General features: G+C 43.5%; 2 protein-coding genes across 2 annotated transcripts; one reads left to right on the forward strand and one right to left on the reverse strand.

Annotated features, from left to right (window-relative positions):
- Positions 1–242: 242 nt before the first annotated feature.
- Positions 243–3,839, forward strand: cldn11a (claudin 11a). The gene is made up of 3 exons (XM_079286226.1): positions 243–649; positions 908–1,072; positions 2,289–3,839. Exons 1-3 carry the CDS (start codon positions 424–426, stop codon positions 2,552–2,554), a joined length of 657 nt encoding a protein of 218 aa, XP_079142352.1. The 5' UTR covers positions 243–423; the 3' UTR covers positions 2,555–3,839.
- Positions 3,840–10,521: 6,682 nt separating this feature from the next.
- slc7a14a (solute carrier family 7 member 14a) lies at positions 10,522–18,996 on the reverse strand (the record flags this gene model as incomplete). Its single annotated transcript, XM_079285943.1, has 9 exons — positions 10,522–10,823; positions 11,402–11,638; positions 11,728–12,223; positions 12,746–12,893; positions 13,000–13,208; positions 15,415–15,561; positions 15,690–15,907; positions 18,044–18,280; positions 18,690–18,996. The coding sequence occupies 9 exons, from the start codon at positions 18,994–18,996 to the stop codon at positions 10,522–10,524; spliced, it is 2,301 nt and encodes a 766-aa protein (XP_079142069.1).
- Positions 18,997–19,976: the final 980 nt, after the last annotated feature.

Here is a 19,976-nt window from a genome sequence, read left to right on the forward strand (position 1 = left end):
CACCCCAGCACGGGCTGTGTTGTATCATCAAGTGCAAGGAAGGGGCAGTGCACACCAGTTTTTGAGTGATACAATAAAAGTGGGGTGTGTTGTTTTCTCTCTTTTTACATTTTTTTTTTGTCCGAATCTAAGTTTCTGATTGGTTCTCCCTTTCAGAGTACTTTTTTTCTCCCCATACTGAACTTTCCCCTATAAAACCTATGATGATGTGAAAGCTTCATTCTTTTGAATTGTGCAGCACAGCTCAGTAGATGGACTTACCAAATTGCGAGGAAAAAGTCAACTTTAACACTGGATTAACTTGTATGGGGGAATATCAGTTATAAAAGTTGGTACATTTCGTTCATCACTCTCTACTGCCGTGTTCAGCTTTGTCACGGTTTCTGAACCCGGGATAAGTGGTCTTTACGCACAGTTTGCGCCATGGCAAACGCCTGTCTTCAACTGAGCGGCTTCCTCGTCAGCTTCCTCGGCTGGCTGGGCATCGTGATTGCGACATCCACCAATGACTGGGTGATTATGTGCAAATACGGCTTGAACACCTGCAAGAAGATGGATGAGCTGGAAGCCAAGGGACCCTGGGCAGAATGTGTGATCTCCACAGGACTCTACCACTGTTACACCCGATCGCAGATCCTGGAACTACCAGGTACTGATTCTTGTACATCCCTGCAGCAGCACGGTTGTTGTCTTCTTTTAGACACATTTAAGTTGAACTTCTTATCCCACCTGATATCATGCGATTCATTTACAAGATGCTATTTCCACCACTTCTTCTGAATACAACTGTGTTTTTATTTCATCCTCCTTTTTAAAAAAAAATACCCACAAAGCTTAACTCTGTGATGGAATGTTTACTTTCTTTTGGCAGTAATATCATACATATGTTTCATATGTGCTTCTGTAGCCTACATCCAGACGACCCGTGCCCTGATGATCACAGGTTCCATCCTCGGTCTCCCAGCAGTGGCGATGGTAATTATGTCTATGCCCTGCATCAGCTTGGGAAATGAACCCCAGGCCTCCAAGAACAAACGCACCATCTTGGGAGGAGTGCTTATACTCATAGTCGGTAAGAGACTCAACTTTACCTAATTCACTCAATGCAACTGTCATGAATTAGTGGACAAAGACTGAATTTCACGGTCAGACAAAATGTGCAGTCCATCATCAGAGCAGGTCGAATTGTTTTACGCTCACATGCACACACCAAGATCCCTTCCAACCGTTCCTGACTCTTTTTAATCCCTCTTCAAATACATACAAGCTGCTGATAGCGGAGGATGTTGAATATGACTGTCTTCCTCCCAAGGGTGCACACATATGCACACACTCATATATGCGCCTGTTCCATTGACCCCCTTCCCACCAGATCCCATCACATTCCTCTCCTCCACCTACTCTAATCCACACCCTCCCTTTGTCCCGAACTACAAGGAAACGCACTCCCTGATATGTCCAGTTGATTGTGCTTCTGAATATTTTCCATTTTCCAAAGCCCTAAAATGAAATTTGAACACCTGTGTCCGTTGTCTGACTTTTCCACTGCCCACGTTTTTCACAGCAAAACTATTCCCGACATGTTCCACCCCCATTGCTTCCATATGAAAACGTTTAAGACTTGAGTTAATCGATTTGATGTTTTGGATTTGCTTGTGTGTTTGCATGCTTGTTGCACAGCAGAATAAAAATCCACTCACCGCATTGCCTGCACACTGGCAGTAAAATCGCCCCCAACAGCAATTCGTTTGAGTCCAACTTTAATTATTTTTGTCAACGGTGTCCTCTGAAGCGTCAGCTGGAAAACTTTCATTGCACACATTATTTGTGGATTTGGTTGTTGGCCTGTCTAGTGCAATATCTTCAAATGATACTGGTAGCCAAAGGATTTCATGCAGTTGTTCTGTGTTAACCTTGAGTGTATACTGGCACAAATCCAACATACAAATGTGTCCTTGTCAGCTGTATGGGGATTTCAGTATTTGTACAAGTCTTAGATCAGGCCTCCCTTCAGTTCAAGGCAAAGCTTTTATAACACCGTGAAGTCTTGCTGCTAAATAATATTATTGCACACATTCTTTCCATTCTGTCGTCCCTTTGTGTCTTGTTGAGGAATAAATCATTAAAAAAAACTGTAATAGCTGCACTGACTGTCTGTTATCTGGTCTCTTTGGCACTCCTGAGTATGAGCATGAGCAGCATCTACGTGCACCATTTTGCATCCCTATTTGTCGTGTTATTCTCCCTTCGGACACAGCACATCAACTATTCTCTCTGTTTCTTCTCAGCACTGTGCGGCATGGTGTCGACAGTCTGGTTTCCCATCGGCGCTCACCAGGAGCACGGCCTCATGTCGTTCGGCTTCTCCCTCTACACTGGATGGTTTGGCACCATCTTCACCGTGCTGGGCGGGTGCATTCTTACCTGCTGCTCCTTAGAGTCGTCCTCGTCTCGCCCCTACCAGGACAACAATCGTTTCTACTACTCCAAACAGGGAGGTGGAAACCCGCCAGCAGCCCCCTCCACCAATCATGCCAAGAGCGCTCACGTCTAAGCAGGGGGAGAGATTCTCAAGCAGATGTGTAGGGAACTGTAACTTGTATATAGAGACATACACACGAGCACACACATCCAATCACAGTTACATGCAAACCTAGACCTGCACACGCATCCAAACACACAAAGACTGTTCTTGTTGGAGCTCTTTTTTCCGCCGCCGATGGATTGTTTTGTCACAGAGCTCATCTTCCAGCCTCCTCGTGTGGCGCTTGGTGTGGACCTGCTGTTACATAGTTGTACAAGCTTTAATTAACCGCCTGCACACAAACCTGAGGTCCCAATCACCCGAGGCCTCGTGGACTGATCTTCTATATAACTTCTATTTTTCTATTTAGATGCACCTACAGATGCAATCTTATGAGTGTCTCCGTTGATGAATCTGTATTTTACATCGTAGAATACAATGATCGGTTGTTTTGATTAGCGCAGGGTATGACAGTATTATCTTTCGAATTATGTTCATTAGCATTGTTTATGTACATAGATTTTTCCTTGGCAGTATTGTTCGACTCTCTGCTGCATTTGCCTCTTGAGTGATGGACTTGATTAAAAATTGCAGCACTGTTTTTCCCCAGCCTCTGCAGGATGCCGGGAACATAAATTTCACAGGGGAGCTTTGACCAGCAGTGTTCCAGTCGGTGTATTCAAGCCTTAGTGCGTGCACTGACTTGGCAAAAATATTATAGAGCACAAAACCATAATCTTTTCTTCATTTCTCACTCATCCAATAGTAACATATCATAATCGAAACCCATTGTATGATACTAACTTTACGCAGCTTATCCTGTAACTGTGGAATTATACATTTCCATCTTCGTCTAAGTTCTACACATACAACAGGTCGGGAGCTGAAATTATGTTTCTACAAGCGTGCACAAAAAAAGCACAGTATTATTTCGATCAGCTTCTCTTACGGGAATGCAATGACTTGAATGTTCAATATCTCAAAAGTGCTCTGAACACAGATCCACGCAGAAGCAATATTAGCTGGTTATTATTGTTTCGCTGATGTGTTGTTTGAATTTCTGTAATAAAGACAAAAGAATGAAAAGTGCCTTTGCCTTGAGTCGATAAGATGTTCACATCCCATCCCTTTTTTTTTTTTTACTCCATCTGGATGTTAGGCTTAAATTTGATATGTAGAGTGTGTGTGTGTGTGTGTGTGTGTGTGTACGTATGTGATGCACGTGTGATATACAGTCATCTCCGCCCTGGAACAAGCTGACTGCGACAGTGTTTCTTGTAGATTGATGACATGGATTTTCTATTGTGAATATGGGTGGGGGATACGTGTCCATGTTCGTGTGAATAAAAGCTGAGAACAATGAGAAAAGATGAATTGTTTTTTTAATGCATCATATCTGTAATCGGACACAGTAACCTTGAGTTAAGTCAGCACAGCCTGTCTCGAAGACACTCAAAGCCACACTCTGTACCGGCCCTCCCCTGCCAACCACACACACACACACACACACACACACACACACACACACACACACACACACACACACACACACACACACGATATGCAACACAGAAGTATAATTATGTCCAGTGTGTGGCTGATTGTGTGCTCCTCTGTCCATATCAAGGCCACAAAGTCATGTAATAGATATCACATGATACTTTGGAAACAATAAGTGCTATCTCATTGTCCTCAGCTTACCTTCAAACACACACGCAGTCATACACAGCCTTACGTCCTCGTTTTAACGCATCATTCTGTCATGTGTATTTCCTGCCACGTCTGTGCGTGCAGGTGTGTGTGTGTGTGTGTGATCATGTCGGTGTGTGTAGTTCTCTGAAATGTGATTCCAGGCCAAAGCCATCCAGTTCACAGGAGGCCAGCGGGACAGTAGTGGGTGAACCAAGCCGTTCCTGTATCACTGTGGGAGACATGGTAGTGTTACAGTACGATATGCTGAAGCGTTGCTATCTTAAGTTATTTATCGAACAATCAAACTGAATTGTTGTCTGAGAGGAAGTGTTCTGCTCCAGGACATTATCATACACCAGTACTAATACTCTGTGATATTCTATCCTTTCCAGCAATTATTTTCCATCAGTATTTCTTTTTACTTCTCACGTGTACCCACCGTGCATCAACCTGGCTTGTCTGTTCAGTTGAAATCTCCGATTGATTTCCCAGAATACCATTCAGCAACAACCAGAAACGCCGGTGACCCCTTTCCTCTCCTGCATGCGTTTCTGCATCGGAAAAATCTCAGCAATAATGTCAGAGCAATACGGTGGGTTACAGTCGAGCCCCCTGATCAAAACACAACGCGCTTGCGGCTGAGTCGTGACCTGGTTTATTGAAGCTACGCTGCTACTGGACGAACTCACTCAGTTTGACTGGACTACATGTCAAAGTGATGTTTTACAATCGACTGTACTTTTGCTCTGGTTTATGCTCTTAGTAAACAAGGAGATGCACTTATGACTTCTGGTGACTATAGTTCTCTTGGATACCTATGTTGACTACACTTAGTGTAAGTCCGCTTTGGATAAAAGCGTCTGCTAAATGACTGTAATGTAATCTACTGTAGAATTCATCACATGCACGAGAACCAACAAATCAGGGTCCCATAAAAACATTGTTCTATAGCATTCATAGTGGTCAAAAACTCCACAGGGAACCTTTAATCTGAACTTTTTAGCTGATAGTATGAGAAGCTTAGTGGCATAGTGACCACCAAGGAGGGTGAAAGAAGAGAAAGAAGAGGCTTCATACTGCGTCATATCTTTGGGGTACAACACATGCGCAGTGAAATTCATTAGAAAGAATGCAAGTTTAAGGCACTTCCGTATTGGCGTCACTTTTCAGACCGGGAGGTTGGTGCCTGCACAACACGACTAATGTGCTCCGGTTAGCTTCTGCTGTTTTGGACTGTTTCGTCTCTTTAGTATGTCTGTGGCATTTGCATTAAAAAGTCCATTGACATTTTGTTTATTTTAATAACTGGTGTGAATGGGTCTTACTGTTTAAGTCATCAGCTCAAAATGGACATGAAACCATTTCACTTGTCTGGTTAAATATGTAATACATCGTACATCAACCCTTACAGCCAGGCATAGTAGCACAGTGTATATAATTGTATAATTAACCTACTGTAAGGTTTTCATTATAGTAGTCAGAGCAGGACACTTAAAAAAATGAGCAAGCCTCTTTGTAGTATTTGCAATAAATAGCTTTCATTGTTGCATGGAAGCAATATCAACAACTCAGCGAAAAACAGTGCACTCAGGAGCAAAATAACCACACAGATGGAAGAAACCATTACGAAATCAACATAAAAAACAACCACATTATACAGCTTTGTGCCAACATATACAGAAGAGAAAAGGAATATCTAGCTGTTTGCGAGAAAAGCCAATTTCAACAAGTCAGACACACACTGACTGGACACTTTGGCCACAGCGAACACAGAGCACAGGAACAACACGCTTTGTCCGAGACAAAATAAACAAATAGCAACTGACTTTAAAAGAGATCGTGGCAATATTTGATTATGCTTGTAGTTCACCTTCTATAGTAGTTCACCCTTTATAGAATTGTATTAAAATAGTTTCTGCATGTTTTCTGTCGTACTCCTAAACCTTCTACGGTCCTATTGACGTCGAGAGCAACCATTTTGAAATCCTTCAAAGGGAAAGGATTAAGGTTTATAAATGAGCGTTATCATTCTGGAGACTACAGTTGTTAAAAATATATTTGAGCAGTTTCTCCCAGGCCTCCTTGTGACTAAACAAAAACACAGAAAGAGAAGGCGGAGAACTCTACCCAGCTCTTTTGTGCACACCTACCCGAGGAGGACCCGTGGTTGGGAGACAGCTGTAGAAAAATACTTTTCTTCTTCAATGTTGTACTTTTTCATTGCTGGACAAACTGATCTGCTGTAGTCAATGACGTCTCGACTAATACTTTCAATGAAATACTTAGCAACTAGGATTTTTTTTTTTTTTAAATGATCATTGACTAAAGCCACTGTGAGACTCTCCTTGGGATGAACTGACATTAGTATCGTATTAGCAGACTCCCAAGAAAAATGGTTAGCTCTGTTGGTAAGTGTTCACTGTGTGTGAAAAGTAAAGAAACATTGTAGACTTTGGCTTGCAGAGGTCGTGGTTGAGAGAAGGGATATACAGGAAGTAGGCATACTGTAAGTGGACGAGAGAGGAGTCATCCTGGGTGTTTGCGACATGTTCTACTCCTTTCTCAAACGGAGCCCTGGTTCCCACCTGGTTGGGGAGATGACTGTACGAGTTTAGAACTACAGGAGAGGATGCAGCAAATAATCTTCTTTTAGCTCAGAGACCCGAACATAATATAGAGTTAAAACGGTTTGGCTTTGAATCTGAATATAAATGATAGGAGTATGCAGTGAATGCAATAGCTTTCGGTTCAATTCAGTATAAGGATCCTGAACAATGACATTTTCTGAAGCTGATCCGGTTGTAATACACCCGTTAAATCCTCTCAGAGCACAGAGGCCAACGTTTCCAGGTGTGAGAACTAAGCCTGCGTTTAGTGTCGTTTAGTGTTCTATTATGTCTCGTAGCGATCGATCACCACATGCAAGTACAACATTTACAGTCTGGGCCTCGTGCATGAGGGCATGCAACACATTCACCAGACGGTCACATTGAGGCGCAGGCATGGACCATGGACCACACACACACACACACATACTGCACATGCATTCACACACAGAGCAGATAATATAGTAAGTTGACTGTACAGTCCAGTGTCAGAGTGGCAATGGCTGAATTCGCAATCTTGTTTTGGCTGAGCTTTGAATGCAAAGCTGCTGGATTCTTTTGGCTGAGTCGGGAGGTGATCTGGGGGGGAGGGTGTATTTTGGCTGTGTGGTGTAATGCAATGGAATACATGTTTGGATGTGTGTGAGATTTTAAAGTGCAAATGTTTTAGGATGTGATGTTTTTATTTTTCCACAACTCTTTCACCAGACAGAACGCTGATATTGGACAATTCTGCGAAACCTCCGATTACATTCGATGGCAACAGTTTTTTAAATATCTATTCCTACGGTTGCCATACAAAGCAACTATATGGGGTTAAATGTATTGAGTTTAAAAATACTGGAATCAGCTTGTAAAACATATGAACCATGAACAACACTATTCGTTACTACACTACCCAGGTTTCCAGAAAAGTCACATGTGGACATGACCTCAAAGTTAGCTACAGCCATGGTTGGTCTCTGACGAGAAGGACGGGCCACACCCGTCCACCTCCACAACGTCAACACCCTCATGTTCCACTACACCACAGACCCGACTTCCTGCATCAGCAAGCTGCAGAATCGTCCAATATGAGCGCAGATTCTCAGAATAGCGGGCTGTGTCTCGGGACGGTATCGCAATCATGTCACTGGACGACAACAAAGGGTTATCACCACATGAAGGTGTTTGGAAATATGCGGGAGGGGCAGAGGTAGGGTGGGGGTTTAGGCGTGGCATCCTTAGATTTAGTGCATTCGACAAATAAGGCTTCCCTGGAAGGGACAGATGCAGCAACAGAGGGGCAAGAGGAAAGGGTAGAGGTAAGGACAATCAGGGCATACAGCAGCAGCTATTGTAGAAGTGCCCCCACCCGAAACATAATGTAGCAGTGTGCTATATTTGGTGTGTGCCAAAATCCCTTACAGTGACATGAGTGCATACATTCTTAGTGTAGAATCAAACCTCAAACCCTGGCAGCATTAGCTCACACGTCCTACACACTGAGCTCTACAGATTGATTGATATTCACAATATTTCTTCGGGGTGCAGCAACAGTGGAGATAACGTGTAGGGGCAACAGGGAGGTTCACTCGGACTAGATTGGGCTCTGTTTGGAGCAGAAGCACAGGGCGAGGACTAACTGCTCCGGTGACCAATCAGAAGGGAGATAGCGTGACACCCTGAGGTGAAACGGGAGCGAATGTATCGTCAGGCCACGAACAGATTGCCGTTTCAAATCCTGACTGAAAACCAATGCCGGCTCGATCACTTGTAAGAGTGGCGACTCCCCTGCTGACAGGGACAAGATGAATATCAAGAGGGTGGTGAGGTGGGAAATAGATGAAGGAAGAGTTGGACTGGAAGAGCAAAGGAGCAGTGGAAGTAGGGGATACAAAAAAATGGAGATAAGAAAGAAAGATAGGAGTTAAAAGAAAAAGAGGGGAGAAAAGGAGAGCGACGGAAGAGGAGGGATTGTATTTCAGTTCACTCAATGTATGAGTAAAAGTCCAACTTATTTACAATACGGTTGTTCTCAGTTCGGGACTGTACTAAAGTTATTGGTGTGAAGAGGGAGGTTGAAATTCACAGCCATCCACAGTATTATTAACGCTTCCCATCCCCTTGACTTACACAAAAACGGAAATACCCTCCCCCAATATCTTAAATGAATGTAACAGTAATTGATACTTAATAAGTAACTAGTTTAAATAAAATGAAAAGATAAAATATTAAATGATCCTGGCCCGCATTCCCAAAAAGGTCAAACTACTGTTTCTTCGGCAAAAAAATAAAACAAATAATTCCTTCCACTATTCTTACCCCCATTCCTCTACAATAATACTTTTTGTACAATCCCTTGTTTTGTTTCCATCTCCAGGAGAAAAGAAGCAAACTATGCAGAAAATCCATTTCCCGAATTGAATGAACTGAATATGAATCCCTTCCCCGCCCTGGTGAACAGCAAGAACTGCATCGACGGAGAGACAAGCACACAGAAAATATGACATTCATCACAATAAACCATGCAGGTTGTCAACCTGTTCTCTCTCTCGCGCTCTCCGCCTCACACCTTCCTCTCTCTCCTCTTTTTAGGTGCGGCGCTAAGCTGACAAGCATGTGTTGTATTGCACCATGAGCTGCTTTGTTGTGGGCGGATCGATTTTTGAGCTTCATGCTGGGGCAAAAACTAAACAAATACCTACACATACACATCATTAAAACAACCTGAAGAACACACGTTATATCGACACACACAGACATGAGTATGTAAGTAGTAGTATGTAAAAGGTGGAGTTTGATTGCATATACATTCTCTCTCTCTCACACACACACACACACACACACAGGCAAAATTAAAGTAGAAAACAGACATAATCAGAAACTCACATACATTCGATGAAGGCACTATTGCAAGCAAAGTCCAAGAACTATTTGTGACAGAAAACATCAACACCCTTAAATAAATCCAGTCCTGAATCCCTTGGGCTAGATGCTAGGGGTCAGGGTTCATGTTTAGAGACAGACTGAAAGCAAGTTTTGATGATAAAGATGTTTTTGTGTTTTTTTAAGAGCATGAGTATCTGTTTTCCAATCTGCTGAAAAGAAAATGAGCAGAGAGAGTCAGACCTGTACATAGGAAATAGCTTGGGTTTGGCATGCTGTCATCTAACTTTCCTGTCTGTCTGCATTGAAACAGGATGAGAGGTGCTGATTCATCTGTCCCTTGCTCATCACCTTCTCTCCTCTCATACATCCCGTAAATTCTTAGATAAACAGTTAATGGACCGCTCAACAAACAATGTTTCACGGTTCACAGTGAACCACATTACATTTTATCTCCTGCTATGTCCGTGCTTTTCTATCTGGCTTTTGTGTGTGTGGGATGTGGACTCCAGTGAGTGAATAAGAAGTGACTGTGACAGGACACTTGACCTTGATGTCCTCGTTTGCCGTGTGAGCTGAGGGGCCGAGCTTGGTCGAGTAAGGTGAATGAAACGCTGTTCCACTGCCAAGAAACTATCTAGCCCAAGGGTCAGACGAACAGACAAGTACACCCACACACACACATACACACACATGCAGGCATGCACACACACACACACACACACGCACACTCACACACAATCACTCATGCGCGCACACACTACTGTTCCCCTCCCATTCCCCAGGCAGCAGACAAGGCAGTACATTCAGGGTAACACAGAGTCAGTCCCTTCAGAAATCCATCGGATCCTCCTCCTCCGCGAGGCCGAGATTGGCAATGGTCCTGCCTCCGCTTTTCGATGGCGCTTCCTCACTTTCGGGTTTCGCCTTAGGGGGCGGTGTGGGCCCCGATCCCCCCTCCGGCGCACTCCAGGGCTCAGTGGTGGGCGGGTAGAAATCGTCGTCAAAGCCGCAGAAGCCTTCGTCCACGCCGTGATCATAGCGCTGGTAGGTGGAGGCGTGCACCTCGGTCTCTCTTGCCTTGATCTCCAGCTTACTATTCCACATGCCGTAGCCAAAATAGATGAGCACACCTGAAGGGACGGAGACACATATCAGCATCAACGCACACATAACCACAGCTTACTGTACTATTTCAAGAGCTCGGAAACAAATGGAAAAGCACTTAGAAAGAATAAACTCTCTCTCATCTTAAAAACAATTGATCCCACTCTGAGTGAGTCAGAAGAATACTGCAATCCTACTCACAAAATAAAGACAAAATGTCCAGATGCCCACCAGTGTTTGTGTACGAGCAAAAACAGCCCTGCCGGACACTGATTCTGTCTTTATGTAAGCAGTAAAAACTATCAAGAATTGAGAAAATGGTAAGATAAGCTGCATGCTCAGAGCATTTACACACACACAGACAAATACAGATGTACAAACAGATACAACTGAGGCAAAAAATAAAGTAAAAATGAGTCTTCCTGGTTTTTTTAAATAAAAAAAACAAACGGCAAGTAAGTGAGACAAACATTAGATTTGACTGACTCACGGAGTCATTTCAAGAGTTATAAAATGTATCACTAAAAATGTTCCCTTCTGTGTGGGATGACAGCTGTGAACCTAAAGGCAAGACAAACTGTCATTCAGTGAGGTGGTGGCTTACCCACGCTGCACCAGATTGAGAATCGTATCCATGTGATGGCAGACAGTTTAAGCATGAGGTAGATGTTGACCAGCATGGCTGAAACAGGTACAAAGGGCACACAGGGTGCCATGTAGGGCAGCCGCTTAGGATTCTCTGGCTGCTGGAGGATGATGATGACGAGCAAGGCAAGGAAGGTGATGAAGACGATTAATAGCAGCAAAGCCCACCAGCGACCCTCCCCAATACTGCCCGCTCCTGAGGAAACAAGGAAAAAAGCAAACAATTCATTTACGGTGACATTATACAGTAATTACCTGTCTGAAATGCGTCCATGTGTGCCTCACCACAAATGATGAAGGAGCAGAAAGCAAAGATGGAAACGAAGAGCAGGAGCACACACACAGTAACGGTTTTCCCCGTGGCTGGAGTTGGCCTGTCCATCTTTCCCGGGAGGCCCAATCGGATCCTCAAGGTGTAGTAGTGTGGTCCAATGAGCTTCTTCAACCGCCAGGACAACCCGCCCTCTGACTCCTCTGCTTCAATGCCACTGGTCATGTCCACTGTGCCATAGTTTGGGTGGCTGGCAGTGTAGATGGTTTTATCTGGTTTGCCTATCAGCATCTCGTTGTCGCCCAGTGACGGCAGGTTTTTGGCTCCACAGGTATTAGTAGCCGGTCCTCCATACTCATCTGCTTCGCTGGTTGGTGAACAGGCGTCCTTCTCGCACTCAGCCAGAACGCCCTCCTTTCTCTTGTTGTTCTGCTCCTCGGAGAGGAAGTTCACAAAGCCGTGGATGTCGCCCTCAGGTTGGTAACGCAACAGGAGTACACACAGGCTTACCTGCAGACCAGGAGGGGGTAGAATTAGTTTGTCTTTTAAGAGCGGAAATACCCCATTGTCATAAAAAAGTGCTTTTCTTAGTATCCAATTCTTCTGAAAATTGGACAAAATTTGGTTGATTTGTTTTTTCTTTAAATCTACTGACGTCACTGAGCATCATTGCATTTTCAGCGTTTCATTCACGCATCAGTACCAGTGGCTCATTGGTATCTCAGCTGATTGGCTACCAGCTAAGACCCGCTGTTTATGTACGTTTACATCTATCGCATAATTCTGTAAGACCCATGTGTTGGAGGGATTATTTTTCCCAGCATCCCTGTTGCTGTGCTCAATAATTGAAAGCTCCTTCAGAGAGCAGAGCCTTTTTTGCCAAATCTGAGGATGGAATTGATTTATTTTTGCAAATGTACGTGTCTCAGAATAAATCTCTTCAATACATTGAGCTAAATATAATAACTCATTTGCACCCTGCATGTACCCAGATGGTCTATATAGCTGTGTCCATCCTCATTATTAACTCACCAGGGTGTAGGCCAGCAGGGTTCCTATGGACATCATCTCTATGAGGTCTCTGAGGCTCACCAGGAGGGACAGCAGGGCAGCCAGAAAGCCCGACACCACACAGGCAAGAGCTGGGGTCTCTGTGTAGGAAGACACGCTGGCCAGGAACCTAAACACACACACACACACACAAATTAGTTGATTGAGACTCAGTTGCACACTTCATTTAGATCGACATGAAAAATAATGAGCACTAAATAACTGTGTGGACTGACTTAAACAGCAGCCCGTCCCCCGCCATGGCATAGATGATCCTGGGCATGGGGAACAGGGACCCCAGGAGGGATACAGTGAGTCCGGCTATGGAGCCCACCGCCACGATATACTTTGCAAACATACAGCCATGCACGGCAAACATCTCCATGAGCGGGGCGTCTGCGTCAATCTCATTGTACGGCACCATCAGAGTCAGGATCACAGAAACCTGGATGGAAGAGGGTTGGATACACAGTTTATTAATTAATAAAGAGTTATTTGTTGCAGTATCAAAATATATAAAAGGGTAACCTGGTGTTCAGCCTGAAATATTGCTACATTTCTGGAGAGAGGAGCTAGTCAACAATTTTGCTCTCTGCCAAAGGTATAGAAATATGTATGTAGCTTCATATGAAGACACTATGTGTGGAATTTGGCACCAACAGTGGTAGGATATAAAAACACTGTGACAGACTCCAATGCAGGTCATTACTCACTTTTCCAAAGAATTTTTTCTTTTTTCTTTTAAAAAACAGAAAAAAACATCAAAGAAAGCTGATGAACATTATGTGATATGATTGAAAGCTCCAGAAAAGCTACTAAATGGACCTTTTTCCAGCTTTTAAAAGGACAAGTGTGCAAAAATCGACCAACTCCATCCGCTGATGAAGGTCATATGATATGATCAAAAGCTCCAGAAAAGCCACTAAATGGGCCTTGTGGTTAGACCGTTTGATGAACCTCTGAGCTCCACGCTTACAGCATTTACACAGCTAGCGAGCTCAGCACACCGCATCACATGCAAAGTGTTCATCAGCAATGCCTCTCTCCCTCTGCGCGTGCATGCGTGCATGCGTGCGCGCAATTCTGCTCCTTGCGTGCGACGTGTGAAATCATGCAGGGCCATCTGTCGCGGATACTGTGCTGCAAAAGCGAGGGATTTGCTTGAACAGATTGCAGAAAAAGACAGGGATGAAAAAAAAGGCTTACCATCACAGAGAGGAAGATATATAGATGTTCCCTCCTGCTGTAGTAGCCTGGTGCCCTTTAACCCTTTGTCCAATCTGGACAAAGCCTGGTCAACACTCGACAGTGTGTGAAGCAGTGAAAGGGGACTGTACTAATCTAGAGGGAATCCTAAAACAAATCCTGATTTAACATATTTGTCTGAGAGAGCAACGCTGATTCCAAACTGCGTCCTAAGGGGCCCATTTCAGCTCGCTGTCAGCTCATTTTCAGCTTGCACATTCATGTTTCCCCAAAAGCACCAACCTCACTGCCCTCTTGACAGAATATCATGTACCAACACCCACTTAGGAGCATAGATGTGAGGTAATTCAACATGGAAAAACGTTCAGAGGAAGCACCGAATGAAGGTCTCATTTTGTTGATTTCGGTTGAAGTTACACTCTCTCTATCAGATACATTATGTGACATGTAATGTGGTTAATGATTTCAGTAATCCTGCACCTTAAACTGCAGCAGCTACAGAATCCTGATGGGAGTAAAAAAGTTATTCCAAGATGCCGAAAGAGTGAGAGTTGGAAGGAAGATAGAGATTCAGAGAAGCTGAGAAAATTGATTTTGTAGCACAAGAGAAGGGTTATTTGGAGAAATAGATGGGACTGGGAGAGAAAGAGAAAGACGAGGTATTCAAAGACAAGGAGTTGAGTTTTGAAGTTGGTGCAAGCTTTGGCCCCAGGCGATGTCGAAAAAACGCTCCCTCCTGATAGGCCGCTGTTACACTGTACCCATGGCAACAACCATCCAGCACAAATGTGTCAAAGTCAGAAATCTGGTCGGCTGTGTGAGCTGAATATGTAAAGATTAGTTGTGTGGAACACACCCACACAGTTAGAGTGCAGGGGGAAGCATCTTGATGTTCGATCTTACCATCCTTGTGTCAGACACATCTCCAAAATACTTTTCAGTCTGTATTCACAACTAAAAATTTATAAGAACTCGAAGGCAGCACTAAACATAATGCATGAAGATGAAGAATGATGAACATACAAGTAGATGTAGATCAAAATTTAATGGTTATGCCACAAAAGGACCAAAACATGTACTCAAATTCTGTTTAATTCTCAATTCAGTGATTAAATGTTGGGTGTGTGAATTACAAACGGCGACTGTAGCCTGCTGTCTTCCCACAATCGATGTAATCATATTCATCTGTGTAATATAAATTGTATTTTCTAAAATTGGAGTCTGGAGTGAGACAAGTCATTATTTTACCTCATTACCACACTGTGCATGCCAAAAAACATTCAAATCAGTCATGAAAACTGTGTTTAGCAGCTGCGGTGATACTTTGAGTGCTTTGCAGTCTCATGCTATGGAATGCTAACAAAGCTAGACGAATGAAGCGATACTTATTCATGTTTGTGTACATATTAGTGAAGTATGTCTGTGGTCTTCAAGGTAAAACTCACAGAGACATAGGCGGTGAGGCAGGTGATGAGTGACGCAGTGATGGCGTAGGGGATGGAGGTGTTGGGACTCTTGGCCTCCTCTCCTGTTGTAGCAATGATGTCAAATCCAATGAAGGCATAGAAACAGGTGGCTGCACCCTGCATCACCTGGAACAGAGCAGAAGCACGAGAAATGATTGACACAAAGATGTAGCAGATGGGGTCGTCATCAAAACCTCCCTTACTCTCACACTCAGTATGTGTGTGTGTGCGTGTGTGTGTGTGTGTGCGCGTACCCCTGACCAGCCAAAGGGCAGGAATCTCCCCTCGTCCCAGTTCTCTCCGTTGACGAAGAACAGCCCGGCGATCATCATGAACACCCACACGATGAGGTTGATGACGTTCAGCACGTTGTTGAAGCCCACCGAGTTCTTCACTCCCAAAGCAACGATCACTGTCACCAGCAGCGCTATCAGCAGCGCCAGCAGGTCTGGGTACGACTGCTCCCCTTTACCTACAGGAGGGGGTTGGGATTAGCACACAGATATTATAGTTGTACACATTGTACCTGTGAAATCCAAGCACCGTAGTGGTGGTGGTGGGCGATCCAAATTTGCTTCCAAAAAACTTGTTTCAAAGGCTTTTTCCAACTCAGTTTGTTGCCTTCCCTTTCTCAGCACATGCAGCTGCTCAGTTCGTTAGCGAGTTGGAGTTTGATTGAGCAAATTGCAACCGTTGAGGAAGGCAGCGAAATGAAAGCTTTGCAAACAACAACTAAGTTAGACCACGTGTTGATATGTTTCGCAAGATCAACATCAAGTTTCAAGTAAGTAGACCACTGTCGCCTACTTCAACAAAGAATTATAAATAGAAGACACAACCACCTAAAATGTCAGTGAGACAGAAGACCTTTGTTTGTATGTATCTTGAATATATTTTGTTGTGAAAAAAATCCTTCTTTTGAGCTAATTTCGAGATCTCTGTTTATCCTGAAAGGCCTGAATGTTACATCTTATTTCAAAATGTTCAATAGGATTTTCTACTTATTACACACAAAAACACCTTGTATTGTTTATTTTGGGGTTTTTTGGGGGGGGGGGGGGTGGACACATGGATCTTTGCAAAGTTTGGTATATAAAAGTTAGCCGTCAGGTCATCTTTGCCCAAATTTGTTGTTTTCTTGAAACATCAAAAGGGACTTTCAAACAATTTCTTTAATTGGTCTTAGCATGCCAAAGCATTGAATACACCTATATTTGCAACATCAACAAAAAGGTACAGTAAACTGTCAACCACATTAAAGAATTGCATTGAATGCACCATTACAAAATATTAATAACTATTCTGCCCAACTCAACAGTGCACAGGAACTCGGTCTTTATAAATACACACAGGTGGTCACACGTAAACTAACGAGACATATGTTGAGCTAAATTCCACACTTTCCTTGTGGTGTGGAGAAACAGACGTTTATCTCCAGCAGGAAAAGGAAAACATTAATTTTCCATTGTGGCATGAAACAGCTGGCCACGCTGCTCATCATGTGACCACTAACACCGCTTTGACAGTGTCCAACAGGAAGAGACTGTCAGGGCGGTGTCACCCAGACACAGCTGGCACACAAATCAGATATAGTGTTACACCGCATTAGCAGGCATTCCCCTCATGGTTCGGCTTATGACCTGGAAAACTGTGTTTCATGAATCATTTAGAAATCCAAGATGCTACGTCCGCTCTTACTTTCCATAATGACATGATTTCCAGGATAAGCAGTGAAACGTCGTTTCGATGCTCCAAGGAAAACAAAAAGTCTGATACTGATCATTTCCCGGATGATGTTACTTTCATTTTCATAAAATCAGGAATTAAAATAATAACTGTCATTCAAATACAGTCGTGCATTGAGACTGTCTCACAAAATCTCACCAGTGATACAGATGACAATTTGCTTCTGTTACATCTTGAGAAGGCAACTTATGACACTGAGGACAAGCATTACACACATTACTGCAAGAATACGGACCGACGGCAAAGATAAGAGTTTATTAAATCTGCTTCTTTAGGGTCAACAGATTGACATAGCTGTCTTTCAATCCAGGAGAACTCAGGATAAAGCCACTACACAAATATGTATTTGAACAAGACCCATCTCTGACCCTCTTGTGAAGGGTGGGGGAGTAAAAGAGATGCTGTCTCTCTTGGGTGAATGTCTGTTTACAGGTTTTAAAGCAATCGTTGCTTGACAGTGGACTTTATCTGATAGATGATAAGCTGTAAATAAAAAGTCAAGTAAAAAGGCTCCAAATACTATTTTACTGCAATCAAAATAAAAGATGTGCTGGGATCATATTCTCCCTTGTTAATAGAAACGCCTTCTATTTGCTATAAAACACTGTTGATAGATTATATTTCAGCTAATTCCAAGGTATTTAGAGTATTTTTCCCCAGCATTATGAAACAGCATGAGTTAAACCATCTCTACTGTATGAGTGACAGCAGCAGTGCAAATCTGAGACATTACCTACATCTCATATTGATCCAAATCCTGAAACTGAAACTCACAATAACTCGGTTTCAAAATCAGAAGCAAAATCGTAATAATTCTTGAAGTAAAACTCCACCTGTCAGCCACACGTCCTTCCCCACTCACCCAGGCCGTTGAGCGTTCCAATGTGTGAAATCATAAAGTTGCTGATGCTGTGATTGGCCAGCGAGTCAGCCATGCTGCTGAGAGCCGACGCCCCCGCCGCAGTGCCGATCAGATACTCCAGAATCAAGTTCCAGCCGATGAAAAACGCCACGCACTCGCCCACGGTCACGTAGCTGTACGTGTAGGCCGAACCCGTGGTCTTAGGCACCCGCACGCCAAACTCTGCATAACACACTCCTGTGGGACAGAGGAGGACACAGAAACAGGCACACATTCATAACAGTGATATGACTGCAGTATCATGCGTGAACGGCTGAGTTGAAGTATTGATAGGAGCATTAAGGTTGTACTCAAATATCCCCCGAGTGCCTTTTATATTACAGCTTCGCCCGTATAATGTCTTTGCCCTTGTTCTAAATGCATAGATATTAAAAGGCTGTTCATATAAATACTACTGTATCAGTGTGATGGGGATAAGTATGACAGTAACCTTCATACTGTGGCCTATACTATGTTATAATCAGCCTTGTGTGTGCATGTGTGTGTGTGTGTGTGCATGTGTGTGTGTGTGTGTGTGTGTGTGAGACAGTAAGAGAGTGTTTAACAGCAGAAAAAAGAAATTCATGTGAGCATTTGCTCGTCTCACCTGACAGTATGGAAGCCACAGCGGCGATAATGAAGGACACAATGACCCCCGGGCCGGCCATCTCCTTGGCGACCAGCCCCGAGACCACATACATCCCTGTTCCGACGCAGCTGCCCACGCCCAGCGACACCAGGTCCACTGTAGATAAGACCCGCGCCAGTCTGGTCCCATGTGAGCTGGTGCCCGTCACGGCCGAATCCAACATGGACTCCACAGGTTTGGTCCTCAGGACACGGGACGTAAAGGTGTTCCACGTCGAGCGCCATTGTACCCTCCGGGGGTCTAGCTTCCCTACCAGACTGGTCATACTAAGAGCTAAAAAGGTCAAGGGTCAGAGTCAAAGGAAAGACTTTCACAAGGAAGAGTGGGAAGTTCTTGCTTTGATACTTTTCCTTTTGTACTTTTACTGTTTTCCTGTGAAAACAATCATGTACAGCACTGTGGAAGAAGAGATTTTCTTTATCCGAAGAAGATTGGGTTTTTCTCTTGCAGCCTGTGCCTCCGTTTTCTGCAACCTCTCTCGTTTGTCCTGGTTTAGTGGAATGCCATCTTAGTTGTTCCCCGCATGGTGAGAGAGAGAGCGTTATCTGAAAAACAAAGGTGGGATGATTTATTTTTGCAGCATTTCACAGCACATTACCTGCCATTATCATCCAACACAATGCTTATTTTCATACACGACGAGACAAGATGCATTACACATTCGTCCACAAATGAAGCGTACCTGAGTGAGAAAGCAGCTAATTATCAGTCCTCTCCCTGTAGCCCTGTTGCTATAGTAGCCAAACTCATTAGTAATGACAATGGAGACAAAGTCTTTCTTGTTTGTAAGGAGGAGAGGGAGCAATATCTGTAAACATATGTACATGCTGGTCTACTGAACCTTCACATAACTGTGTCAAGTTTCTTTAAGCACATACCGATTCAAAGATGGCTGTCAGGTTTTTATTGAATTCTACAGGACTGTGTATTGTAGACTGTGTAGCATTACAATTCGATTAATTATCACATCCAATACTGGTGCACATGTAGAGTAAGTAGTACTGAAATACTGTACTCAAATACATCTTTGAGGTCTTTCAGGTTTACCTTTACTCATTACAAGATTTTACACACAATACTCTGTAACCTCGTTGAGTACAGGTTGGAAATGAAACAGTTATCCTGGCAATTGTGTCCAATGCACAAATAAAATTGAAACCAAAATTGTCAGAAATAAGAAAAACTAACCTGGTAGTTTGATTCCTACTGTGTAAAATGCAAAAAAGCCACTAAATAGTTTCTTCA

The sequence above is a fragment of the Melanostigma gelatinosum genome, assembly GCF_949748355.1.
Source record: "Melanostigma gelatinosum genome assembly, chromosome: 16".
NCBI classification, from domain to species: domain Eukaryota; kingdom Metazoa; phylum Chordata; class Actinopteri; order Perciformes; family Zoarcidae; genus Melanostigma; species Melanostigma gelatinosum.